The sequence below is a fragment of the Lathamus discolor genome, chromosome 5 (assembly GCF_037157495.1).
Source record: "Lathamus discolor isolate bLatDis1 chromosome 5, bLatDis1.hap1, whole genome shotgun sequence".
Taxonomy (NCBI): Eukaryota; Metazoa; Chordata; class Aves; order Psittaciformes; family Psittacidae; genus Lathamus; species Lathamus discolor.
The window spans coordinates 87,265,404-87,285,770 of NC_088888.1; the positions used below are offsets into that span (position 1 = coordinate 87,265,404).

Sequence of the window (20,367 nt, forward strand, 5' to 3'; positions counted from 1 at the left end):
AATGAGTTCCTTTTGAAACAATTTCTTTTTCTGCAGATTCTGGAAATCGACACCAGGAGTAGCTCCTCCTTTGCTGTGCCTTTTACAGTCGGCTGTCTGATAATGCTGGCACAAAAAGCTGTCTTGGGGTCACAGCATGAAAAAGATGAGACCTCTGCAGAAAGCCTCCCCCTCTTGGGGAGTAAGATTTTCTTCCAATTTTATGGGAGGGTTGAACACACAGTTTCATTTCTTCTTGTCTTTGCTATAGCTATGCCTGGCTTGTTTCTGCTTTTTTAGTTGTTTCACTTACATATCTGCATTTTCAGTGTCCAGCAAACAGCAGTTTAAAGCAGGTTGGTTCCGAACTGAGTTTTTTCTTACAATATTTTTTGTATAAGAAACCTTTGTTTTTTTGAAACAGACTCTCCCCTCTGAAGTATTCCTCTGCAAAAAGGGGAGTTGAAGTCTGGCACAGATGCTGGGTGACTGTATGGTGCAGTGCTGTGTAACTAAGTCAATCAGTACGGGATCAAAGGAGCAACAGACAAATTGAGTGTGGGGATTTCAGGCAACAAAATGAATTATGTGCTGGGGAGTGCTTTTCCTGGCAATGTTTAATAGCTGTCAGATTTAAAAAGGGAGGAGGGGAAACAAGCTTTCTTCGGATATCTTCCTTTCTTCTCCTTTGAAATTATATACTCATTTCTCATTCTCACTGATGTTCGTGCTTCTGGTAGCACAGCATAAGCTCCTCAGTTAAATTTCCTTATTCCTACAACAGTGGTGTGCCAGGGCTATGGCCATTCATGCAAGTGCTTGCAGTCTCTGTGTGTCATAACTGGTGAGGTGACGTAATCCCAAAAATGCACCTTCTTGTCAAGTGTGTGCTTATTTGGGCTGGGCTTCTTCAGTGGGAAAATAAAAGTGGTATGAATCAGGACTGAAGAAGTCTTTTAGCACTCCTGGTTATTTTAATCAAGCTATTTTGTTTGTGCCTGGTAACCAGATTCCAGGGAGGTTTCTGTGCCAGTTTGTAGTCCAAAGCAGTACAAAGACTTTATGCACACAGAGGGGAAAGTCCTCTTCAGTGTGTGTCCCTAAGAGCCCCCATGGGAAACGGTGGGTTGGGGGTGCAGCCAGAAATCCTTGGTGAACAAGTCTGGAGCCCTGAAGTAGAAGGGATGTGTATTACATAGAAGACACAGCCAAGCCTGTTGCATTTTCTTGGTCCCACGGGTAGTCAAAGCCTCTATGGGAGCTAGGCAGCTTCAGTCCCACTTTGGACCAGGACATTATTTGCATCCTGCTTGGCATTTGTCACTGGCTTCAGAGGAAGTGGAAGTGTCTGTTCCAGCTGACTAAAACCAGAGGACCTACTCTTCATCTTAATCATAGAATCACAGAATAGTTAGGGTTGGAAAGCACCTTAAGAGCATCTGGTTCCAACCCCCCTGATGTGGGCAGGAACACCTCACACTAAACCATGCCACCCAAGGCTCTGGCCAGCCTGGTCCTGAACACCACCAGGGATGGAGCATTCACAGCATCTTTGGGCAACCCATTCCAGTGCCTCACCACCCTCACAGTAAAGAACTTCTTCCTTATATCCAATCTAAATTGGCTCTTTAAATAAAATAAATCTAAATCTTACTTGTGTAAATCAGAAATCTCCTAGAAGCAGGGTTTTCACACGTGAGGAGAGATGTCGCTGGCTAGAACTGAAAAAAAAGACATGAAATTTTCTGTTGTTAGCAACTATGTGTAAACTCATGTCATTGTTTTGCTTTGTGCTGTGGATATGTCGATAGCTTATGTGTTACTTCGGGGTTTTTTCCCAGTAACTAAAAATTGCTGTTAATATTAGTACTTTTGGGGGAAGGGATTTGGGGGGGTTTTGGTTTTGGTTGGTTTTAGGGGTGTTTGTTGTTGTTATTTTTCTTAATCAAGAAGAAAATTACTTCCTCTTCGCTTGAACAGCCTCATGGACAACTGTCCCTGCTCATGGAAAGCGTGGCTACTTCTTTCCTGATTTAACCTTAGGGAGGTACAGCGACTTATGTACCACAGTATATATACCAGGTGCTACCAGTAATTACTGGCCATGTGAGGTGCTGACAGATGACATTTTAATCACTCTACTGTACTGATGTTAGATAAGTCTTATCTGGTGATGTCTTACCAGTAAGCAGTTTCAGGAACTAGATGGAGATGCTTATGCCTCAAACTGCCATGTTTTCTCCCTTGCCTCTGCAGCCCTCTCTGTCATTCAGTAACTGTTGATCTCTTGGTTTTATGGCTGTTAACCAAGAGCTGTGATCAGTCACCTCTCTGCAAAAGTGACAGCAGAACCGGTTTTCACTTTTTTCCCTTCTCTCCTCCTCCTCCTCACCAGCTATATCTTTGTTAAAAGAGCTTCTTAGTATTTATTGGAAAATGTCAATGTTGCTGGCTTTCTCAAGGTCCAGCTGTCTTCCTCCTCCTCTTTCTCACTGCAGAAGGATCTCTTGCAAGATGCCATCCTGTATTTGCACTTAGAAGATACAGAGTTAAAAAGAACTTCAGGTTAATCTGAACTTGTTATTTTAAGCTTCTACGTATCTAGATCCATGACTACTTCAGTGTGAAATGCTGCTCTTTCACTAGGGGTTCTCTGAGATTAGAATAAGCTTTATGTACTTTATATGTGCTGGTAATGTCCAGTATGTCTGCTGCAGTTTTTGCAGGTTGGCATTTTCTTTGCTAACCCTAGCAGATGGTGTTCAGATGATTATTTTTGTGAGCTGAAGAGCTAACTTTCTTCTTTTCATTTCAATAGGTTGAAAAATGGAACTTGTAGATAAAACAATCAATAGCTACCTTGATGTTTGGCTTGGACCCAGAGGTAAGATTTGACAAAAATTAAAGGCATAAATAACGCCAATATTAAAGTGCAGATAAGAGAATGTAAGAAACGGCTTCCTTCTAACATCCTGATGTTGACAGGTGACTACTTCTTGTAATAGCTGCAAAGCGACAAAATGTATGATTCTGTATAAAGAGTGTATGATTCTGCTCAGTCCCTCTGATCTTTTGACCTGAAGAACTGTTAATTTTTCAGGTATGACAATCATAAGTGCTGCTCAGTTAAGTTCATGTTGTTAGTCTTAGTGAATGACTTATCGCACTGAGATCTTTACCACCTTTTTTTTTTTTAAATTTAGATTTTAATAATAGCTTTATTAAAAAAAGTCTTTTTAATTTGCATTCAATGGAATAAAAATACTCTTGCCCTCAGAAATAGAGTTGCTAAGGGATTTTTCACTGAAAAAATACATTTTTTTTTAAAGCATTGCTTCTTTGAAACCATTTTTTTTAAAGAAACCATGGTTTTGGTGGGTTTTTCACTGGGAAGAAGTCTGCAGATGGAGAACAGCAATCCTGATCAGTGTGAGAAACAGGCAGTGGGACCAGACGGGCAGTGGGCTTCCAGCTAGGGTAGGGGTGGCCCTGTTGCACCCTGTCCTGAACAGGGGGGATTAAATATCAGCATCCCACACAGAGTGTGCATAGCAATGCTGCGCAGTGGCATGTGTTTTCTTCCTCTGATGGCTGCAGTAGCATTTTTTCTACCTCTTTTTTTTTTTTGTCCCAGTGGAACTCTGATGGTAGTGCCACTTCCTCACACAGCATAGTCCACAGGAGGTGGAGCAAGCCTTTGATCCTTCAAAATGTGTTTTCTGTTTGCTTTTACTAGCTCAGTGCCCTTGTTCCTTCCCGCTTCTTCATACTAAGACAGTTTAAATTAGTTTGGATGTCCTGGTATTACTTACTGCGTGTGCTGGCATATGGTCTATATTTGCCATGTCTTTAAAAATAATGAACCATAAAGGTGGCAAATCCAAGCAATTGCCCAGCTTTCTTAACTACTTCCCAACCTACATTTAAGGCCTCATTTCTTATATTCAGGATCCACATATGACTCCTTTAAAATTAAGTCAGGGCTGTGAATGCCAGCAATATTTGAATTGTTCAATTACAATTTGGTAAACTTGGTTTCAGTCCTTTGGGCTGACTTTAGTGAGAGGAGTGAAATACTGTGCTGTTGCTCGGTGTGGACAACACAGTTGTGGTTCAAGAGGATCATGCATTTGTTCCCCTGAAACCCTCATTTGAGGTGCGTTATGTGCTTTTCCTGAGCAGTCTACACACTGCCAAACAGACTGGTTTGTCAGACCGGACTGACTGCTCTGTTTCATTGCTCATACAAGGACTCCAAAACTTAATCCTTTTGGGTAGCACATACGTAAGTCTAATTGTGTTAGTATTGATTAGGAAATAACTGTCAGGATCACCCACTGATAAACACAAAGGTATCTGCTGCACTGTCAGCTTTGCTGGCTCTGTGAGGAAAATGAGATGTGTACTGTTGCGAGAAGCTGGTTTGAGAGAATCACAGAATCATAGAATAGTTAGGGTTGGAAAGGACCTCAAGATCATCTAGTTCCAACCTCCCTGTCTTGGGCAGGGACACCTCACACTAAACCATCCCACCCAAGGCTTTGTCCAACCTGGCCTTGAACACTGCCAGGGATGGAGCATTCACAACCTCCCTGAGCAACACATTCCAGTGCCTCACCACCCTCACAGTAAAGAACTTCCTTATATCCTGTCTAAACTTCCCCTGTCTAAGTTTGAACCCGTTACCCCTTGTCCTGTCACTACAGTCCCTGATGAAGAGTCCCTCCCCAGCATCCCTATAGGCCCCCTGGAGAGGGTCATTAAAGCTTTTCTTTATAATTTAAGCCTGTCTGTGGTATTCAAGATGGATGACAATTCTGAATGGGAATGAGTATTTAAAAGGAATAGCAGTAATAATTTAAGAATATTTTTGCTTTAAGAAGAGAATTCTTTCTGCTTTAACAACTGTATAACTAAAATCTGGTTTGTGACAGTTTGCTGTAGTTAGCAATGTGGCCCTTAAAAGGGCTTGCTACTTTTCTAGAAGCATTTTGGGTACAGCTTCTTCTCAGTGCATTGAACTCTTCCCCTTACAAAATCTAAGTGTTCGTATGTTTTTGTTTGTTTCAGACCCCAGAGTAAAAGGATGGCTTCTTCTGGAGAACTATACACCTACCTTCATCTTCTCAGTCTTGTACTTACTAATCGTATGGCTAGGACCAAAGTACATGCGGAATAAGCAGCCCTTCTCGTGCAGGGGTATTCTAGTGGTCTACAACCTTGGACTTACACTGCTTTCTCTGTATATGTTTTATGAGGTAGGAAAAAATGGGCTGGGTCAGGGTTATTTTGAAGTATCTGTTTCATTTACATTGGTTTATGTTGAAAATTACGTCTGAGGACAGTCTTCCTAAACCTGAGGAAGCATCTGCAGAAATGTTGCAACTGTTCTTCAACGTCACTTCTCAGGGAAGAAAGCCATAGTTTTAATGCTGCCTCTAAGGATGGTATGAAACTTTGAGTTAAACATCTATGCTGACCTTGGTTAGCAGTGTTTTAAATGCACTTCTCTCAGTGTGCACGTAAAAGCATCACTGATCTCTCAGCTTGACCCTGGCTACTCCTTCAGTAACTCCTTGCCTAGAAGGCGTGCTCAATGTGATTGTGCTGATGGATTATGCAAAGTACTTCATAGCAAAAGTACAGCTTGATTTGAAGTGCAAAGCATGTTTTATTTAAATGTGTTTAATTATGCACACACTCCTCACATCTGTTTCTGTAGGCTTGCAATAGCTTCTTTTGTGTCCTCTTAGTTTTGCTGAAACAATTGCATCAGCGCCATTGTGATTCATCTCTTTTTCTTGGAAGTTAAAATCTGAACATGCAAATATATTTCAAACTGAATTGGACTTTCTGTGGACTTATTTTCTTTCTTAACAAAACAAAGATTTAGACAGTATGAAGTTTTCCACTTCTCATAGAGCACTTTAGTTGCTTTTGCTCAGAATTGTATGGTTTTTATTAAAGTGAAAATGAAGAACTACAGCAATGAAAATAAGAATGTGGTCAGAAAGTGACTGAGTGTGTGGCTTTAATGTACAGAATACTCTGGCTTGCTTTTAACCAAAAGTATTTCTCCTTGCTGTAAGGGGAGATTTCACTTTCAACATGTAATTACAAGCTAGAAGTAAAGCTATGAATGTTTCATTATTTTTTGGCATTTGCTTAGAAGTATGAGCAAGCTGTAATTCACCTTTAAGTTTGTAGTTAATGCTGTAGTGTTTTACAAGGTGACTGTTTAGATTACAAGTGATTTAAGTTTAATTCTTTTGTGAATTGTTTAGTCAAAAATTACTGAGTTAGGTTATTAAGAACTTTGATATTCAGTTCTTGGGGGGACAGGAGTTTTGGATTCAGTAGGTACTTGGAAGAATTGTGTTCTTGATGTGCTTACATTTCTAACCGCCCTGTCAGGATGCTATAATCTAGAAAAATTTGTGTGAAGATCTATTTAATTTGTCTAAAAGTAGTGTTGCTGAGGACTTTGTGTACAACATGTGCACTATTTTATGGAGATATTATTTATAATTATATAATCTGTTGGTTTAACCTCCAGTTATGTTATTGAGGGTTTACGAGTGCAGTCTTCAGTTGTGCTAAGTGTGGCTGAAACTCTCAGGTCGCCAGTCTTTTTCTCTTGAATACCTATACTCATCGTTTAAATGAAAACTACTGTAACATTCTGCCATGTTACAAAACCTGCCGATAAATTTAAACAATAGAAAAGATCTGAACTGTTGATCTTATAAATGCCTTTTTATTGCTAACAATAAACTGGTTACCAAGAAGGAACTATTTATTGTATGCTGAAGAAGTCCTCATACTTGTAATCTGCTGAATAGCTTTTATTTGGTGAAGGAATGAGACAAAAATACAATGAACATGAAGGCTTCTCCTTCCTACAGAGTAAAACACATTACATCAAAGGGAATATCCCTCTTAATGTAATGTTATCTATGTGGAAGTGTTCATCGGTATTGTAAATAAAACCTTCTCTCTTATAATGGGAATACACAAAGCCACAGCATTACGAAGGTTATTAAGCCCATGGTATTTGCAACAAAATGTGTTTGACAGCACATACAAGCTAGACATGAGGGCGAGCAATGCTCTGCAACAAGGAACTGACCCATAAAAATGGTGCCAAGCAGAGAGCCGTGCTGACATAACACTGTGCTGCTTGATGTTTGCAGCGAGAGAGCTGGAGGGCCAGGTGATAGGGAAAAAAACTGGGTTCCTGCACCACCAGGTATGTTCTCTAGCTGTAGTGTCTCCACAGTCACCTGTGTCTGTGCAAAGAGGTGATACCCGCACTCAGATCATGTAAGTCGTGGAGTTTGGCTTTGAAGGGGTAGCCATGCATCAGCAGCACTTTATAGTACATGTACTCACTCTTCAGATAAAATGGTGAAGAGCAGCATTCAAAAAATAGATTTAACTCACTGTTCTCTTCCTCATTGTCCTTTTGAGTTTCAGCTAGATTAAACTCTTTTCAGTCCTACACTGAGGAAAAGTCATTAAACATCACTACTTACGAACCTGGTTAGTAGTCTGTCTGAAAATAGGCTGCTTTAATAGCTTGTATATGTTATTCCTGAAAACCTGCTTTGGAGTTTTTCCTGAGTTACAGCTGTGGTGGTTCTGGTCATGATTCATAGCATCACAGCTCAGTTTAAGCATTTTATGACCAAAACAAGATGTTAAAGTGAGGCGTCCTCCAAACTAGGATGCGAAAAATGACCTGCTTGGTTTTCTGGCCTTTACATCTGAATGTTTGTAAGCGATTATTGGGGGGGGGGGGGGGGGGGAGGGAGGGAGGAAATTTGCATTGTAGGATTTGTACAATTCTAGTTATTGTATATTTGCACCATTTGATCTACTGATACAACATCCTATTTTAAAATCACTAGAAATCGTATGTCTTATGTGGAATTCCTAAGATAGTTTCGGTTGGTACTTGCTGTAAATTATTTGTTTGTGCATTTACTAACTGGGCTGTGTTTTGGTACTAGCAGAACAGAGTAGTGGGCTGTGCTCGTTCCAGACAATACAAAAGGCAAGGCAGGCCTAGGAGAGCAGGAGAGGTTCTTCCCGGCAGACCTGTCACTCCCATGCTTCAGGAAGAGAGGGTGCTCGTCATCATGTGTCAAATAACATTTTGTTCTGTATAAATCTACAGTGCTTGGACTTTGAGGGGAAATAACACTCCTCTCTGGGGCAGGGACTGCAAGGGGGTGGCCTCCTGCATGGTGAGAAGGTGCATAGGGGTGTGGCTGGTAAAGGGGTTATAGGATGTGGGTTAATCTCCCACTGGCTGGCACAGCTGTATCGGAAAGAGCTGCAAGAGCAGTTGCAGCAGCAGAGGCAGCAGTGCTTCCCCCATGTCACTGCTCTGCACCAGCATCACGAGTCAAGTTGTCTTGTAGTGAGCAGGGCACATGCCTCTCTACCTGAGTCTCAGCTGGGTAATTTGGCAAAGCAGGGAGATTCCAGGTACCCAGTTTTATGGGATGCAGAACTATTTTATTTTGAGGATATTTTTTACTTATAGTGTAGCCAGTTGATGTGGACCCTGTGCACTTACATTCGAGAGAGCTGCTCAGTGATGAAGGCTCACTTTGTGTGATCTCTTTACTGTCCTTTTACTTCGTCTGAAAAATTAATTCCCTCCCGAATCTGCCTGAGGAAAGTCTTAAGGTTTTCCTGAGGAAAGTCTAAGGTTTTCCTGATGAGGGAAGTGGTGTTCATGCTGTAGGAAAAGCATCCTAAGGGGCGCACCCTGCTTAGGAAGGAAGGGACAGCTCACTGCCAAGGCTGTTCTTTCCTCTCCCCTTTCTTTCTCTACAGGTCCCAAAGCCTTTGTCTCTCTCCTGAGGTGACTGTGTTCATGTAAAGATAAAGTTTCTTATCTCTGCAGGCATTTGCCTTCTTTGATCAGAGATGTGAAGCTCTGTTTCTTTCACTCCAATCTAGCCCTGTTTTGAAGCTTGTAAACTCATCACAGCGTGATGCAGTGCTGTGTCCCTTATCTGCCCCTCTCCAGGGTGTCTGAGGCTTTGCTTTTATCGCAAGAAAACAAAATTCTCCCCAGTAACACCTCTCCCACAGCCCAGTGCAACTGGTGTTAGTGTGCTGGTTTATTTTGGTACCGGAGTTGATAAGAACCGCACATGCCACAGCATTTTACAGCATTTGCCAACAGAATTACAAAATGAGAGCAATATAGAAGACAAAAAACTAAATGCGGGGTAAGGAAGTACAAGGTGTTTGACCACAAAAGCGACTTCGAGCTGCAGGGCTTTCCCCTGAGCCGAGGAACTTAACAATGACTTTGAGCACCATTTTAATTGACTTATAAAGGAGCTGTCTCTTTTTTGTGTAGTTTGAAAATCACATACTCTGGTGAAAGTGATTACAGTCAGCCTTTTCTGGACAGGTTAATTGCTCGAGAGCAGATATGCCTGTGGCTGTGCATCAGAAGTGCCTGGGCTGCTACCAACATGGAGATGAAGGATTCCTAGGGACAGTGGGCAGGGATAGGTTGTCTCAAGCTTATGGTGGCTGAGGAGTTGCCGAGCCTGTTGCTGGGCAAGTTGAGACCTGCTATACAGAAGCTGTAAGAAGCAAGAAACTCTGGTTGTCCTGGGGCAGACCACATTAAGCGTGAGCAATGACTTAAATGCACTAACTGGCAATTTATGACACCTCCATCTGTTGCTTTCTGGGTGCATAAGCAGCTCCCTGGTGCTGTATGACCAGCCTTGTGCATAACAGAGCCATTTGGGAACTGTTTGTGGCCAACTGCTTTGTTTCCTGGAGCCTTCCAGCATGTGCTGGAAGTATTGTGGGTGCAAGAAATAGTGGTGTCAGGCAAAGGAGCAGCTGGGTAACTCTGTAAAATGATTATCAGTGTGTTGCATGTTGCACCAAGCAAGGTTGTGGGCAGCAGCAGCAGTTCATGGATAGCAGCAGCAGCTTTTCACCATTTAGTTCCTTCTAGAAAGGGAGGGATTAAACTATTTTTGTAACTATACTCACTATTTATATGATGTTAAAAGATGTTACCATTTCCTACAAATGTTGCTTTGCTTCTATCATTTAAACCCCTGTGGCTGTGAGAATATTACAGCTTGTAGCATATTATTATATGTGCTTCTGGAAACAAAGGAGTATTTGGGTTTAGCTGAAACTTCTTATTGCTGCACTGATATCTTTGCCCTTCAGAGAGGTAGGATCCATCCAGACCTTTGCTGTCGACCTTTGGTTGTGTTATGCTTTATGTAGTGAACCTACATTGCTTTCAGGGAAAGCTCTTTGTGTTTCACTACGCTAGCCATTACTTGGGAGAGGTTTATGGACTTCAGTATTAGTGATGGATGCTATTTGAAATAATTGCAGTATAAACGTTGTGACTGTCCTTCTATCCTAACGCTTCCTTGAGCTAAGAGAACTGTATGAAAACATCTGTAAGCTCTTAACAACACGATCACAGCACAATGTAGTCTTCTGTCTGCAGGACTGGCGGGCACTCGCAGAGCCGTTCAGGCTATCCTCAGTGCCCTGAGAGCAGTTTGGTGCAGGGCTTGCTCCAGGATGTAGCTGGTCCACTAGTAGGGTACCGCTTGTAAACGAGCGTGCTTTGCACAGCCCTGCCTGCTCTACAGCCGGGAGAGAAGTCCTCCCATGGCTGCATGCCCTTTCTGCTTGGGTAGAGAAATTGCTTGGGTCAGCCACTGATGTATGCGGCTGCCCTGCCCTCACTGTGGCAGAGTGGTATGGACTTATCTATAATGCATGAGGTAATTCCAGGTCTATATGTTATGATATAACTAGATGGTTGGGGTTTTTTTTTCCCTTCCTAAATGGTGGCAGTAATTCTATCTTAGAAGGTCAAAAAATAGTGACCTAAGCTGACTGGGTATTTTAAAAGCTAATTTAGGGAGAAAATGAGGCGTGAAAGAAATAACATCAGGAAAGTTAGATCATTGAAGTGATAATCTTTATTGTACCTTTTAGAATTAGCTTCTCATTCACAGTTTTGAGCAGCATTTAATCGTGCCAGTTATTGTAGTCCTTTAATGAAGCGATCATTTAAATGACTTATGGTACAAAGAGTTTTCCACTATAGCCTTGCAAAGCTTTTATTTTTATTCTGCAGAAGCTTAGATAAGGCCAAAAATGGGCAAGTTGCTTGTGCAGGATATCTGTCTCTGCCTTTAGAATACTTTTCACTTGGGAATGATCTAAATTTGTTACTGCTCTCCTCATGCTATTCCCACAAGGAAAAACATCTTTATACGCAAGATCCAGTGATCCTTCTGTTGTGATATTGAGGTTGGGAGCCCTTGCATCTCCTCCCAACCCACCTCAACCTGTCCGTATGTCTCCCACCTGTGAAAGGGTGTGATGCAGACGTCCAGCTTCCCTCCTGCTTCTGTGGAGGTTTCAGCCAGCCCCTTGGCTCCCCATCATCCTCTCGTGACTTATAGCTGGTCATTACCATTAAAAGTAACTCCATCATGCCTGAGGTGTTGTTATGCCAGGAAGTCAGGCAGGCAATGGCATATCCTGCAAAGGAAGTCACTTGTACTGGGAAGGATGTAATGTACTCGGGATGAGTGAATTATTTAAGATCTGGAAGAATCGCAGTATGGTGAAACATTTCTTGTTAGCTGTTAAGGGTAGCAAAGCTGAAGATTTGCCCTATTACATGGCTGAAAAACTTGTAGTCAGATCTCTGTGTATAAAGCTTCCTTAAAAATGTAACTTTTTATTTCCAAAAATTGAATAATCAGAATAAAAGCGTATTTACTTTACCCTGGCCATTCACTTTCTCCAACAATGAGATCATCACCCAAGAAGAAAAGATATTTCTTGAGAATCTGTCTGGAATATGACTGTGCAAAACACACACTATGTGGGATAAGTGGAAATAAGATGCTACCTCCTGTTTTTATTCTGGTGTACCCCAACTGGAAGAATTTGTTAATTCACCCCCCACTATGATTCAGTCACTGCTTGGAGCTTGAATTCGACATAATGCCACACTCAAGTGTGCCCATGAATCCCTTGACACCAGATGTCTTTGGCAGAGATGCTGTGGAGGTTTACATGTGCTGTGGGGTGCAGCCTTCTCCCCGAATAACACTTTGTTCTTTGATCTTCTCAGCTGGTGACAGGAGTATGGGAAGGAGGATACAATTTCTTCTGTCAGGATACTCACAGTGGAGGAGAAGCTGATATGAAGGTAATGTAATTGAGACTGACAGTAATGTTTCAAACTGTCCGCTTGTGCATAAGTGGAGAGCAGAACAGTACTGATTATGTGGATTTTGTTCAAACTGTATGTTTTTTTTTTTCCTCCTTTTACAATACAAAGGACAATGCATTGTCAAACATCATAGTTAATCTACAATATATTCATGGTTGGTATTTTGGTGAGTAATTTTCAAGCGTTCCCAGGTCAAAAAACAAGGACTGTATTCAACCACTGTGCGTTGTGACTCCCCTTCTCTTTCTGAGATGTGATGATTTCTTCCGGTCACTGTTCAGACCTGCCCTTTTAGAGAACAGCGTGAGACCCACTCTGGTTAAATATTGACTTGTTTCTTCCAAGACACCCCAGGTGCACAGCAACAGCCTCATAAAACAGTCTGTTATCCTGTTTTCAGCTGTGGCTATGGCCTTGTACCCAGATCTCCTACAGAGAGAGCTGAGGCAGAAGCATTACAGAAGATCCCAGCAGTGTCTTCAGTCCAAGTAGTGCCAGCCAGAATCTGGATTTTAATGACTTGGATAACAAAAGGGTTGAAAGCCCCCACAATATGCAGTGCTTCTAAAACTTCTTTCCTCCTTTCTAGATCATACGTGTCCTCTGGTGGTACTATTTCTCCAAACTCATTGAGTTCATGGATACCTTCTTTTTCATTTTGCGGAAAAATAATCATCAGATCACTGTTCTGCACGTCTACCACCATGCAACGATGCTGAACATTTGGTGGTTTGTTATGAACTGGGTGCCTTGTGGTCACTGTAAGTACTGGGTTATAGTGGGGAACATCTGCAGCAAGGGTCTTGTGGATTTCTTTTGTTCAAACCAAACACCTCTGGTACCTTTAGCTGCAGGATTTGTTCTGTCCCATATTAAGCTGCTTTGCTGAATTGCAACTACTGCAGGCAGTTGCAAGAATTAAGTTGCCTGCAGAGCCTCTATAAAACGCATGCCTGGGTAGTCTGCAGAATTTCTATGGCAGTGTGACATTGATCAGCTGCAGCAGACCAGGTCTGAAACCTGTCAACCTTGCTTCCCTTTTTTGTGGTAGTCACAGACTCTCTAATGAAACAATACTCTTCCAAGTCAGGACCAGAAACCTGTTTCAGCTGCAAGAGGGCTAATGGTAACTCTTGCCCTTGTATCTGTCAAGTTCACTTGAGATACTGCTTTCTTGATTTAATCTCATTATGCCACTAGCCACAACAAATGATTTCAATAAAATCTTGTCTCCTGAGCACTAATGAATATGACCAACTGCATCTTAAGTAGAAGATTTCTATGTCTCTCTTGTCTAAATCCTGCTACCCTCTGGCAATCTTCCTTTGATTTCATTGCCTTTAGCTAGCATTTAGTTTCCTAAATGCATTAGTGTAGCGTAGTTGTGGTTCAGATGTGCAGCTTATAGATACTGGCTTTGTTGAACCCTAATCCAAGGGAAACCTTTTCAAGTCCAGTGGATGTGAACTACAGGCAGTGCAGACCAAGAGGCTGGGTTGCTCAGGAGTCTGCTTTCTGAGCTAGACAACATAGAAACTCGTATTTGTTTCGTGTTGTCGGCAGTGAGTAATGCTGAACTTACAGAAAGTGTGCTTCTGGAACCACATTCTCCTCCAGGGAAGTCAAACCCTGTTTATACAGCAGTCAGAAGTGCAGATATTTAAAGTCCATCTTGTGCTTGTGTGGTCTTGAAAATACTTCTGTGCTATTTCTAGTGATGGGTTTTAATCCTTCCTTTCCAAGCTTTATGTTTTGTTTCGTCATCACAGTTCTATGCAGTATGGTGTCAAGCTAAAAGTTCCTTTAATGGATAAAGGTACTATAAAGAAGGACAAATAACATGGCTAACTTGCTGGTCCTGAACGCATCTGTTGCTTTGGTTATAAATGACAAAATGGGCTCCTGCCTGGAATGAAGTGAAATAAGCCTAAAAGTCGATGAGTGACGGTATTAATTGTTGGGTCTGTTCAGTTCCCTTGAGAAGCCATCATGTAAATGTGAAAAAGAATAATTTGAGGAAACAAAACCAGAAGGCTGGTATAAAGCACACAGCTGCAAAGCAGCTCAGCCACTGTCTTGGGTGAGCAGAAGAAAAATCGGGGGGAATAGATCTTGGTGTTCCTTTTAAAATAAATAATGTTTTAAGTAGTAACATTTTGAACTGGTTATTTTTGTAGCTTCCATAAAACAGGCTATTCCTCATAAAGTCATGCACTTTCTTTTTCCTTTTCCCTTCTTTAGCTTACTTTGGTGCCACACTGAATAGCTTTATCCATGTCCTCATGTACTCCTACTATGGATTGTCTGCTGTTCCAGCAATGCGTCCTTATCTGTGGTGGAAGAAGTACATCACTCAGGGGCAGCTGGTGAGTGATTTGCTCTTCAGCAGGCTCTTGTATTCGTGATGAAATCCTCTTGTCTTTACTGAGTTAGAAAACATTGGCAAGGTGTAGAAGAAGGAAGAACGAAGGCTTCTACATCTTTAAGTGCCTTTGAAATCGAGCTTTCTGCAGCTCCATTTGCTCTGTTTTCAGGACAATGGGGAGCTGGGACTGAGGGTGTACATGAATCAGTGCTGAGATCAGTGGGACCTTTCTCCAGCTCACCATGTTGTATGGCTAGATGCATTTGGGATTCACAGTGCTAGGTCTATGGGACTCACTAGCCAAGGAGGCGGGAGAAGCTTTTCTTCCAAGCCTGCTTGAGCTTGGGGTGCTCTTCTCTGCTTGGCTGCTCAGGCTGATGTTGAATGACAGACCAGAAGCTGAGTGCAACACAGTCCACAGCTAACAAGACACTTCATTCTAGTCCTGCAGGACAATAGCTTTTCTGTCTCACTTTTGCATGCAGTTGCAAATGGTTTATTAAAAACTGTTCAATATTTCTGGTCTGTGCACTTTAAATGGGCAGATTTTTTTCTCTTGTAATTCTGTGTTGGGCTCCTTGTATCCATTTGTGTTGTTTCCTGTGTGTACAGTGATGAAGCCCAAATGCTGTGTACTAGAGGTGAAAAGAGCAGGGAAATTAAGCGATATGGCACATGTGGTAGTGATCCTGCATGAGACCCAGGTTTCAATGTGTGTAACGTGTCAGCACACCACAAGAAAATGTGCACGGTGTTCTGTCTTCCCCATTTTGTAGGGTGGGGAGACTGAAGCCTAAAGATAGACATTTGTGTTAAATACAACACCCCCACCCACCCCTCCGCACCCTGTCAGAGCTGTGAATGGGTTTAACAACATTTGCTGCCAGCAGTTCAGAGTGTTGATTCTCAAGTTTTATTTATTTATACTTTTTTAGCACTCTTCCTTCCCAAAGGACGGCAGAGGATTGCAGGAGTGGGGATCATTGCCTTGGGGGTTGAGCTTGCTTTGTGGTTTGGTTTTTCATTTGGGGTTTTTGTTATGTCTTTTTCCTTCCAGATTTAAGTGCTGTTCTTCATCCTGGTTATTTGGGTGTTACAGAGTGCAAGTGTCTGGGTGCTTCAGTTACTCTCCCTGGCTATTGTCACAGTTGCTGTCACTTCCCTGCCTGGTCTGCATGCATAGCTGTTAAGGCAGCAAAATAGCAGAGCAGAACACAACAGACTTTCCCTTTTTAAATAAACATTCCCTAATCTGGTAGCCTTCACATAGGGATGATTTTTGCCTAATGCTCTCAACAGCACTTAAGATCAAACTCTGTTTTTCCAGAAGAGATAACTGAAGATAGTTAAACCACCCCTCTCCTCCTGCCTCCCCAGCTTCCATGCAGCCTTCACTCCAAAGATCCTTCCACTGGGGCCATATACCAGGCAGTTCTGGTCCATGGAAGATGATCTGTGTGTAGACCCAGTGACCCCAAATCTTTTGCAACTGAAGTAGTGAGATGCAGTTCTACACTGTTAGGATGGGAGAGTCAAACCAGTGAGGTTTCACTAGGAAGAAGGTGGCCTTTGTTACCTAATATATTTATAAATCAATTCTACATGAGTTACTGTAATGCTCTAAAATGGAACAATAATAATCAAATAAAAACACTTAAACAGCAAAATACCACAACCAGCATGTCTGCTAACTGAGGCTTATACTGTTAGTAAGACAGAGAAGATAAACTTGTCAAACACACAGTAATACATATTTTAGAGTTGTTTTGGAAATAACTAACAAGATTTGGGTCACCAATGGCATTTTTCCTCCTTGTATTAATGTGCTCCGTTTCTCTTTTTTTTTTGTTTTTTCTCCCCAGACTCAGTTTGTCCTGACAATCTTCCAGACCAGCTGCGGTGTTGTTTGGCCATGTGCATTTCCTCAGGGGTGGCTGTATTTCCAGATTTCTTATATGATTTCTTTGATTATCCTCTTCACAAATTTCTATATCCAGGTAAAAGTAACATTCATTGACTGTTTGTAGTATTCTGCTGGCTCTATCTCATTGGAAAGCTGCTTACAGGAAGATGTGCTTGAAATAGCCTTTTGCTATCTTCCAGTAACAGGCATACATTCTTAAGGTACTCTACTTGGTCTGCCCTCCAATTTCGAATCTTCTGATGTTTTGTATGTGTAATTCAGAATAATCAGTAATTTCGGTAAGCAGAGTGGCACAAAAAGGTATTTTACTAATGCAGTTTTAACTGCAGATAAGGGAGAGGGAAGAGCTTTATGTAAGAAGCAGCTTTCCAGTCTGAAATAAAACAGCAGCCTGTGAACCTGTCAGAGACCCAAAGGAATTGTTCATTACTGCTCTTACAAGGGAAAATGCTTGTTTTATATCCAGAGAAACTTCTCAAACTCCCAACATGCGTAATTCTGGTCTTGGATCACCTTTATGGACATTTATTTGTATTTCCTTATGGGAAATTAGGGGGTTGAGTTGTTTGTACAAAACTGATTTCATGTCCGAACGGATCCAGACTTGGATTTGTGGTTCTGAGCAGTTCATATTCATGTTCTGTGCAAAGATGTACCCATCTTCAGAAAACCAAGCCAACACAACCTCCTGCCCCCAAACAGGCAAACCCTGTTACATATTTTGAATGTCTCTTGAAAGATTTGAGCATTTGGAGTCTGGTAAAAATGACTCATGGGGGGGCAAGATAGCAGGCTTCCCTATCTCATCTTCTTGTACTTCTTCAGTCAGTCCTGTGGTTTGTATCACTTGCTGCATGTGAACTTGCCAATTTAATAGTATGTTCCAAATATTATTCAACTTTCTTCATCTGTTTTACTCATACTTTAACATTTGACCATTTAACTTTCTTTCACACACACATTTTGGGAAACATGCTCTTGTCAGGCAGCTGAGCCCCTCTGACTGAGATTAATTAGTGTACGTTCTTCCCACTGTATTTTTTGTTGGTGTCCTGAGCCCCCCCTGATCCTGTTAGCTTTTGCTTCCCATGTTGTCAATGCAAATTCCTTTCACATTTCTGTCTCTGAATTTCCCCTCACTGTTCTTGTTTATCCACTTCTTGTTCTGGCTTTGTTCAAGGTAGGCACCTGCAGCACATCAAATCTCCTTCCTCACTTGTCATTTTCAGTATTCTTACGCCGTAGTCTGCTCGTAAAATCATTTCCCTTGTTTCTGATTTACTCTTAACATAACACTACCAATGCTGCCATCTTCCTGCCAAGCCTTTTTGTTTTCAAGTGAACTAGTTCTCTTGCTGTGATGAATGAAAGGCATAGTATAGCCTCATACACAAAAAATGGCAGAGCTTGTTAGACTCTACCTCCAGCACAAGGTCTTTAATAATGATGGAGGGTGCAAGTTTACTTTTGTGTTTCTAGAGTGTGAGGAAAAAGTTATTTATTTAAACAAAACCATGTGTCTTTCCATATATTCTAGACTTACAACAAGAAGGCATCCTCGAGGAGGAAAGAGTATCAGAACGGCTCTACAGCCACTGTGAACGGGTACACAAACAGCTTTTCTTCCCTTGAGAACAATGTGAAACAAAGGAAACAAAGGAAGGATTGAAGACCAAACTGAAAAACCATTTTGATAACCCCAACAACAAAATCATCTGATTGTAAGCACAATAAGAGTTGTGCACTAATACTCTAACAGCTACTGTAACTATTCCTGCCTAGAATAGTGTTGATTTATGTAGGACTTAACCAGTGCAAACACCCTAGAAACTGTATACAGAACATAAAAGTAGGTTAAAGTTTAAAAGTAATTCTGGGCTGTCACTGACCCCGCTATAGACTGTGGAAGGGAGTATTATCATAGTACCCGACACTGCTGTTGCCTTACTAGTCAATATGATAGGTGCTGAATTATAATTCACAATTTGAAAACACTGTAATCTAAACCTCCATTTTTTTTACTGTAGATCATGCATGTGATTGTAGAGGTAATTTGTATGATGCTGGTTTCAGTAGATAAACACACATGCCTTAAATTAAAAAGCAGGGCCCAAAGCTTAGTACTGATTTAAAAATTAGGGTCTGTTTCAACTTTTCAGTTGACTGACTTTTTAGTAAAAAGTCATTTAGAAGAATCCATTGATCATTTTACTGTTCTCTGTGTGATACACGACGTTAAGTATCTCCTGCGCGATACAGTGAAATTGGAAATGGCTCATTTAGTTTTGTATATTTGGCTTTAACTGACTAAACGGTCACCAACCAGATGGAAAAGTTATTCTACCTTTTTAATAGATCTTATTTTTTTATTTCAAGTAACGTCACTAATGTAAAATTAATTGGCGCTCACACAGTCCAGTAAGAATTCAATATTGTCTCTAAGGTTTAGAGTGTACACAGGGTGGACCCAGCTTCTCTTTTCACTTTTTTTCTTCCTTTTTTTCCTTATTTCTGAGAATTCTTAAATGCTAAATGAAGAGTGGTTTTTAATATGGAAGCTGGCAGAGTTTCAAGTGTTACTACCATAGCCATATCCACATTTTAGGAGCTACTGTTTGAGACTGTGACATATCCGGGAGTGTATTTAAAAACGAAGACAGCAAGATGCTTTTCTGATGGAATTGTTTGTATTTAAGTTGGTGTTTGTACTGTTCTTCATGTAGCATATGTTCATTTATAAAATGTGCCTAACACAAATATGGTGGGGTGGTTGTTTTTTTTTTTTCCCAAACAAGCAAAATTAAAGAGTCTGATGTTTTTTAAATGTTACTGAAATGTGCTGGAATGTCTGTTTCTGTAATGTGAGTTGTGTATATCACTGGTAATGTTTTAGCTTGTTATCTGAGGATTTGGTTTGATTGCTTGTTAAAGTTACTCCTTGTAAAATCTTGCCTTGCACATATGAGGAGTCAGTTGCAAAGCCAATATCTGTTGCTGGTATTCTGGTATCTGCCGTGGTGGAGTTCTGCTTATGAATATTTTATTCATTAAGCTCTGAAACATTGAATTGTGCAAGACGTACTGCTGGTCATTGCTCAAGTTTAACTACTTGGTTTTTGATATTTATATAAATGCCAGTTCTAACATGTTTAATTTTAATTTCTTTTTTTTAATCTTTTTAAAAAATTTTGCACATCTCTTAGGGAATTACTAAGTTCTCCTACTAGCCTTGTGGGGTTTCATTCCTTGTTTTGAAGGACACAGTGTCTGTTATGTTTACATTATCAAAGCCTGTGCGTGTGTCTTCATTTCTAGGTACTGGTTTGCAGAGTCTTTACATAGCTCAGTACAGCAGCTATAATGTTCAAAATAGGCTGTCTAAATGTGCTAGAAATAAACCCTTGGCTCATCTGAATATACCTACATTGTTAATGTTTGACATGGTTTAATCATTAAAACACTTTTGATGATCTCTGCCTGAACTCTGGTGGGTTTGTACAGATTTAATGCATCGCCCCATCCTGTGTCAGAGAAATTCAGTGTACCAGAGACTTGGTAATAAATTCCTTACAGGAAGCTTTGGCTCTTGCTAAATGCTGTTCCCTTGCCTGGCTGCAGAAATACTTCTCCGTGTGATGGATTAAACCTCTCACTGTGATTACTGACTTGCTGAATGCAGAGCAGCACAAATAGCTCCGAGACAATGAGTGCCAGGAGCAAAGCTTAATGTGGCACACAGGAACTTTCTGCCTCAGATGTCCTGTCTTTAAAATGGGAATAATACCTCCTTCCAGAATGGGAGCATTTTTGCAATTTCCTGGTATCTCC

The 20,367-nt window shown here is 41.1% G+C and overlaps 1 protein-coding gene across 2 annotated transcripts in view; it reads left to right on the forward strand.

The window, feature by feature from the left end:
- Positions 1 to 20,009, forward strand: part of ELOVL5 (ELOVL fatty acid elongase 5) — a 38,587-nt gene extending 18,578 nt beyond the window's left edge. For both annotated transcript variants that reach the window (XM_065681495.1, XM_065681496.1), the window contains exons 2-8: positions 2,798 to 2,863; positions 5,050 to 5,237; positions 12,149 to 12,226; positions 12,840 to 13,011; positions 14,492 to 14,616; positions 16,478 to 16,612; positions 18,077 to 20,009. In XM_065681495.1, the coding sequence (XP_065537567.1) occupies positions 2,806 to 2,863; positions 5,050 to 5,237; positions 12,149 to 12,226; positions 12,840 to 13,011; positions 14,492 to 14,616; positions 16,478 to 16,612; positions 18,077 to 18,208 (888 nt within the window). In that variant the 5' untranslated portion in view covers positions 2,798 to 2,805 and the 3' untranslated portion in view covers positions 18,209 to 20,009. The remainder of the gene's footprint in view (positions 1 to 2,797; positions 2,864 to 5,049; positions 5,238 to 12,148; positions 12,227 to 12,839; positions 13,012 to 14,491; positions 14,617 to 16,477; positions 16,613 to 18,076) is intronic.
- The last annotated feature ends 358 nt before the right edge of the window (positions 20,010 to 20,367 follow it).